Source organism: Coffea eugenioides, chromosome 5 (genome assembly GCF_003713205.1).
Source record: "Coffea eugenioides isolate CCC68of chromosome 5, Ceug_1.0, whole genome shotgun sequence".
NCBI lineage: Eukaryota > Viridiplantae > Streptophyta > Magnoliopsida > Gentianales > Rubiaceae > Coffea > Coffea eugenioides.
Window position 1 is genome coordinate 30668651 of NC_040039.1, and position 6515 is coordinate 30675165.

At 37.1% G+C, this 6515-nt stretch overlaps 2 protein-coding genes across 3 annotated transcripts; both read right to left on the bottom strand.

Annotated features, from left to right (window-relative positions):
* Positions 1-44: 44 nt before the first annotated feature.
* Positions 45-2814, bottom strand: LOC113770865 (triacylglycerol lipase 1-like). Of its 2 annotated transcripts, XM_027315475.1 has the most exons (8): positions 2416-2814; positions 2102-2212; positions 1376-1516; positions 905-1015; positions 670-813; positions 550-590; positions 382-458; positions 45-199 (listed from the first exon to the last, which is right to left on the bottom strand). In XM_027315475.1, exons 1-8 carry the CDS (start codon positions 2572-2574, stop codon positions 93-95), a joined length of 891 nt encoding a protein of 296 aa, XP_027171276.1. In that variant the 5' UTR covers positions 2575-2814; the 3' UTR covers positions 45-92. The 2 variants fall into 2 exon arrangements, with proteins under 2 accessions (XP_027171276.1, XP_027171277.1); XM_027315476.1 differs by lacking the exons at positions 382-458; positions 550-590 and having other exon boundaries at positions 54-199; positions 2416-2806.
* Positions 2815-3669: 855 nt separating this feature from the next.
* Positions 3670-5607, bottom strand: LOC113770866 (triacylglycerol lipase 1-like). The gene is made up of 7 exons (XM_027315477.1): positions 5571-5607; positions 5099-5209; positions 4864-5007; positions 4744-4784; positions 4574-4650; positions 4286-4381; positions 3670-4124 (listed from the first exon to the last, which is right to left on the bottom strand). The coding sequence occupies exons 2-7, from the start codon at positions 5156-5158 to the stop codon at positions 3802-3804; spliced, it is 741 nt and encodes a 246-aa protein (XP_027171278.1). The 5' UTR covers positions 5159-5209; positions 5571-5607; the 3' UTR covers positions 3670-3801.
* Positions 5608-6515: the final 908 nt, after the last annotated feature.

Consider the following 6515-nt stretch of genomic DNA (forward strand, 5'->3'; position numbering starts at 1 on the left):
AAAAAATGAGGAAAAAGCTACACAGACTTAGCCTGATATAGCAAGTTTGAATAACTTCAGCAAACCAAAAGGCCAAAGACAATGATATCCTGCTAGTGCATACTTTGAAAAAGATGATTCAGATTCTTTGAGGATGTAGGTTGAGGTTCATATTCGAGATAGAAATCGATCCGGGAGTTGTTGAAGCAACAGTTCTTTCCTGAAAGGTTAATCCACCATTTAATAAGATACAGATTGCAATATAATAGTTTAACCATTCTAAACACTGAAATAATTACTTCCCAACTTGCTCTACAGTGCTAGATTGCTAGCAGAAAAGTTTGTCGTGAAAGGAAATTTTTTTTTTTTTTAAAGGCCAAATAACAGAACATGAATAAGGACCTGTAACCGGAGTAAGCAACTCATTGCAATTCACATATTCACCGCATAATATATCCATCATATGGGTGCTGCAGTCACTGAATAGATAACAGAACATGCCAGAAAGGATTATATAAACCGAAGATATGTGGAAACCTGACCGAAAGAAAGAGCCAAAATTAATAAGACCTTTTGAAAATAAGTTCATGAATGCCCATCACACATAACACCTGCTTAGAGAAAAATGACAACTTAAGCACACTGACAAATAAGCCCTGATGGGAATGCTCAAAAAGAAACCACACAAACCTCATCAATATGCATTTTCACTAATCTTAGGACAAAAGACGAACTTATATGATCCAAATATGAGATAGGAGAAAGAAGCGCAGCAGCTTCAACCATTGATACTATATGTGGTTGAGTAAAGGCAGCCAGAGACATTATTGTTCCCTGCAAAATAAAGCAAAGGACATAGAATATCAGAAAAACAAAAACCAACAACAAAATGAAGATATAACATAGTTCTCAAGAGATTCAAGACCTGTGAATGACCAACAATAAATATTTTTGAGTTGGTGATGTTATAAATATAACGAGCCATTCCTTCCAGATCATACAGAGCCAATTCCTGCCAACTCCAATCCCAAAAATCCTAAAAAAACAAGAGAAGAAACAATTAAAGCAAGAGGGTTCATAAAGCACATCTAGTTTATGCAAAAAGAATATTTTTGCTGCATCCCAGATCAGGACAAGACCATGCAGAAGTAACTTGTGAAATAAATTCTACATATAGAGGGAGGATGGTGGTCCACCACTCCTGCTCTTCCGAGCATTAACCATTTGATGGCTACGACTTCAAAGCAATTCATATTTATACCTAGCTTTTACCTGAGTAATCAAATCATGACAAGTCATAAATGAATGTAATTTGAAAACCTGTACTACATTACAATTTACAACAGTTACAGAACTTAAAGATTATAACCAGATGTCAAAGACAAGCTATAAATACCTTGTCTTTTTCTGTCAGATGGACATGTCGACGACTCCAACGTGTCCCACGCACATTTCCAGCCCAAACATCAAAGCCATGATCAGCCAGGATAAACCCCAATGATTGATTTGGAGAGTTCAAGAACCAGGCATCACCTGCCTGTTATATTTTTCAGTTGCTCAATTGTTAATATACGAGACTGCAACCCAATCCTTTCTTTATATTACATTCACAAAATGGAAGAGGGGGGGGGGGGGAGGACAATTACCATTTCTGTGAGTCTAGATAAGGCTAATCATGTTTGTTAAAGATCTTTGTAATAATAAAGTAGCATTTCCTATTGATGCGAAAGCCATTTTAGCTTATAATTTTAACCAAAACCAAGATGCATGGACGAAATAATTTACAGCTTACACACTGAACTTTGACATAGTATTACTCTTACAGCTTGAATATGCACACATTTATGGAGGCACCAAAGCACTAAAAATGCTCAATTCCGATAAGCAACAAATCTAACTAAAGAAGATAGTGAACTGAAAAATAAACTTTTGTACCATAAAACAGTTTTGGCTACACGAAGTAGTAACAGTAATGATGATTGGTAAATATCTTCCATAGAATTGGAATTTGAAAGAACGAATAGAGCTAAATTCAAATGTAGCCTCTCCAATATGATTTTTTTTTCTAAAAAAATAAAATAAAATAGAAATCATGTAAACAAATTATTTTAGGAGAGATTACCATCATTAGCCCGTGAAGGAGAAGAACTGGAGGACAGTACTGCCGTCTGAGATATCTGGAGTTAGATGCCACCCGCTGAAGTCCAAGCAAGTAACCATCATTTGTTTGTGCCTGCATCAACAATTCCACATTCTTAAACTAAATCACCTGCACGCTATATTTCAGAAAAATCGTCTACAGCTTAGTAACGCCTTCGATACGTAGGTAGACAAAAAAGTAAGATCAATGATTAATGAAATTTATTCATGTGTACCACTGTACACAAATACTATATTCAACAAAGAACGATACGTAGATAGAGATAGAGATTCTACGGTGTGCTCGGAGCAAGGATAGCCATAAGGTTGGATGAGGTGAGCACAGAGACCATCTGCCGGAGAATTGGGAAGGCGAATTTTTGAAACTCTGGCGGATTCTCCGGCTGAACTGAGGAGTAATACACTGAGCAACAAAAGCGTCACCAGACGCTCCATTTTCAGGCCACTGGAGTGCGGAAAACACAGCGGAACGACGGACCAACAGGCTGGGACCTCCCGGGAGAGGAGAGTGTGGAGTCTCACAATGCTCCAGAAGAAAGATGCGTTCACAGGAAACCGAACGAGACAGAATATCAAGAAGATTGTTTAGCTGCAGGGAGAGCTTGAGAAGCTCCGCCCCTGTGTCGGTCAAGGACCTGCATTTCTAAAAAAATTCAACACTTTCTGAAAAATTTCTTGTTTGGGTCTCCTCGAATCCTCCGTTCCCTTTACTGTACAGTATACAGTAAGAATAGACATAGAATCGCATCTAAGTATCTAACGTGAAAAAAAAAAAAAAAAAACTTCTAATACAAGAGTAAGGGTTGATATATAATAGAATCTAACGTGTTAAAAAAAAAAAGAAGAAAGATAGAGTATAAAGAGAGAGATTCTCTTCTGTCCACTTGGTACCGACACAAACGCTCTCTTACAGCGCGTCCGGTATACCTTTCTTTGCTCAAGAGCCAAGCATAACGTTAGTTGATAAAGCGGATCTAGGAGTGGGCTATAAAAGCTCACCTATTTGGGCTATAACAGTACAACAATCATGGGCTTGTCACTGGTCGATTTTTAAAAATCAGGCTAGTCCGCTGAGCTAATTGTTTAAGAACTTTTAACATTTCCGTTACTAAACTTTCGTATTGTGGGCTATAACAAAGTACGGGCTTGTCGTTGCAAGTGCCGTGGAATCCATTGCACTAATTAGAGTGAATAGGTATTCCAAATTCCGCTCAACCGGTCAAGAGTGACTTGCACGGTAATCATGAGATTTTCGATCTGTTTGGAGTTGCGACAGCTTATTTAAAAATACTAAAGTTTTTAATAAAAATATTTATTAACTGCTAAGTGCTTTTAAATATATTATTTGGAGAGACATAATTTAATCAGTACTTGTTGTATTAAATAATGTGTAATTTAAATTTTTTAAAAAATATTTATCTCTTTATTTGGTATAACATATAATTAAATTGGATGTTTTATTTTTTAAATCATAAAAACTACTCTAAAAGCACTAAATTTGAGCTTTTGTTAAAGTGATTTGAGCTTTTGTTAAAGTGCTTTTAACACCAAAAATTCTACTCCTAATTTTATGGGATGATATTCACCAAACATTTTAAAAGTACTTTTTAACACCTAAAAGTGCTTTTTTCTTATCAAAAGCACCGGAACCCAAACAGGGCCTTAGTAACTACCAAATTTTCTGAATGACTTCAAGAACCTAATCATGTCATCATACAAGTCTTCCTTTGATCTTACACTCAGGAGGAAGTCTATGTGACCGTATTCCTCAAGAAAAAGCACCTCTGGCTGGCTTTTTAGTTCCTTCAGTGTGTGCTGCACATCAGTAACGTCAGCTAATGCATCGTTACCCCCATAAGCCATCCACAATGGTAAAGAATTCGGAATGCTGCTAACATCAAATGCTGGAGGCTGCAACCGTCCATAGCGTATCAGGTTCTTCAAGATTCCATAATCATACATTCTGAAAGTACCTTCACGGATCACTGGAAAATAAACACAATTCAATGGGTAGGAACTAGCAGAGTAAGAGCGAATGTATGAGAAAAAAATGAGGAAAAAGGCTACACAGACTTAGCCTGGTATAGCAAGTTTGAAAAACTTCAGCAAACCAAAAGGCCAAAGAAAATATCCTGCTAGTGCATACTTTGAAAAAGATGATTCAGATTCTTTGAGGATGTAGGTTCAGGTTCGTATTTGAGATAGAAATCAATCCGGGAGATGTTGAAGCAACAGTTCTTTCCTGAAATGTTAATCCACCATCTAATAAGATACAGATGGCAATATAATAGTTTAACCATTCTAAACACTCGACTAATTACTTCCCAACTTGCTCTACAGTGCTAGATTGCTAGCAGAAAAGCAAAGCAGAAGAGTTTGTTGTGAAATGAATTTTTTTCTTTTAAAGGCCAAATAACAGAACACGAATAAGGACCTGTAATCGGAGTAAGCAAGTCACTGCAATTCGCATATTCATCGCATACCATATCCAGCATATGGGTGCCCCAGTCACTGAATAGATAATAGAACATGTCAGAAAGGAATATATAAACCGAAGATATGTGGAAACCTGATTGAAAGAAAGAGCCAAAATTAACTGGAAACCTTTTGAAATTAAGTTCATGAATGCCCATCACAAGTAACACCTGCTTAGAGAAAAATGACAACTTAAGCACACTGACAAATAAGCCCTGATGGGAATGCTCGAAAAGAAACCACACAAACCTCATCAATATGCATTTTCACTAATCTTAAGACAAAAGAAGCACTTATATGATCCAAAAATGAGATAGGAGAAAGAAGCGCAGCAGCTTCAACCATTGATACTATATGTGGTTGAGTAAAAGCAGCCAGAGACATTATTGTTCCCTGCAAAATAAAGCAAAGGACATAGAATATCAGAAAAACAAAAACCACCAACCAAATGAAGAAATAACATAGTTCTCAAGAGATTCAAGACCTGTGAATGACCAACAATAAATATTTTTGAATTGGTGATGTTATAAATATAACGAGCCATTCCTTCCAGATCATACAGAGCCAATTCCTGCCAACTCCAATCCCAAAAATCCTAAAAAAACAAGAGAAGAAACAATTAAAGCAAGAGGGTTCATAAAGCACATCTAGTTTATGCAAAAAGAATATTTTTGCTGCATCCCAGATCAGGACAAGACCATGCAGAAGTAACTTGTGAAATAAATTCTACATATAGAGGGAGGATGGTGGTCCACCACTCCTGCTCTTCTGAGCATTAACCATTTGATGGCTAAGGTTTCAAAGCAATTCATATTTATACCTTGCTTTTACCTGAGTAATCAAATCATGACAAGTCAATATATGAATGTAATTTGAAAACCTGTACTACATTACAATTTACAACAGTTACAGCACTTAAAGATTATAACCAGATGTCAAAGACAAGCTATAAATACCTTGTCTTTTTCAGTCAGAGAGACATGTCCACGACTCCAACGATTCCTACAATGGAGGAGGTGCGGCGAGTGGTTTCTGATATGGATGGTGATAGTGCGGCACGTCCTGATGGGTATACTGGAAAGTTTTTCACTTTTGCTTGGGATATAATTGCTCAAGATTTGTATAAGGCTGTTGTTAGTTTTTTTTTGTGGTGCTGAGTTGCCGAAACAAGTGACATCTACACTACTGGCCTTAATTCCCAAGGTGAAGAACCCAAAGGATTTTTCTCAGTTTCGTCCAATTAGCCTATGCAATTTTATAAATAAGGTATTTTCGAAGCTTCTGGCTGATAGGTTGTCTCCGTTGCTCCCTCAAATTATATCTCCAAATCAAAGTGGATTTGTTCGTGGGAGGTTAATATCTGATAATTTCTTACTTGTTCAAGAAATTATTCTGGGTATTGGTAAGAAGAATAGGGGAGGGAATGTAGCTCTCAAATTGGATATGATTAAAGCTTATGATAGGGTTTCTTGGATGTTTTTGATCAATGTGTTACGTGCTTTTGGGTTTGGCAAAAGATGTATTGATCTGGTTTGGCGTCATATATCTCATCCATGGTTTTTTGTTTTGATTAATAGAGTACCATGTGATTTTTTTCCATCGTCTCGGGGCCTTCGTCAAGGGCACCCTTTGTCTCCTTCTTTGTTTATTATTGGCGCAGAGGTTCTTTCACGGCTTTTGAATCAACTTCTGCTGCATCCGCGATTTAATGGTTTCAAGGCTCCTCGAGGGTGTCCTCTAGTTAGTCACTTGGGGTATGCAGATGATATTCTTATTTTTTCTAGTGCCTCAGCAGTATCCCTGAAGCTTTTAATGGAAACGTTGGAAAGGTATGAAAGTGTTTCGGGGTAGAGGATAAATGCTTCTAAAAGTTGTTTCATGGTTCACCCGCGTCTACCTCG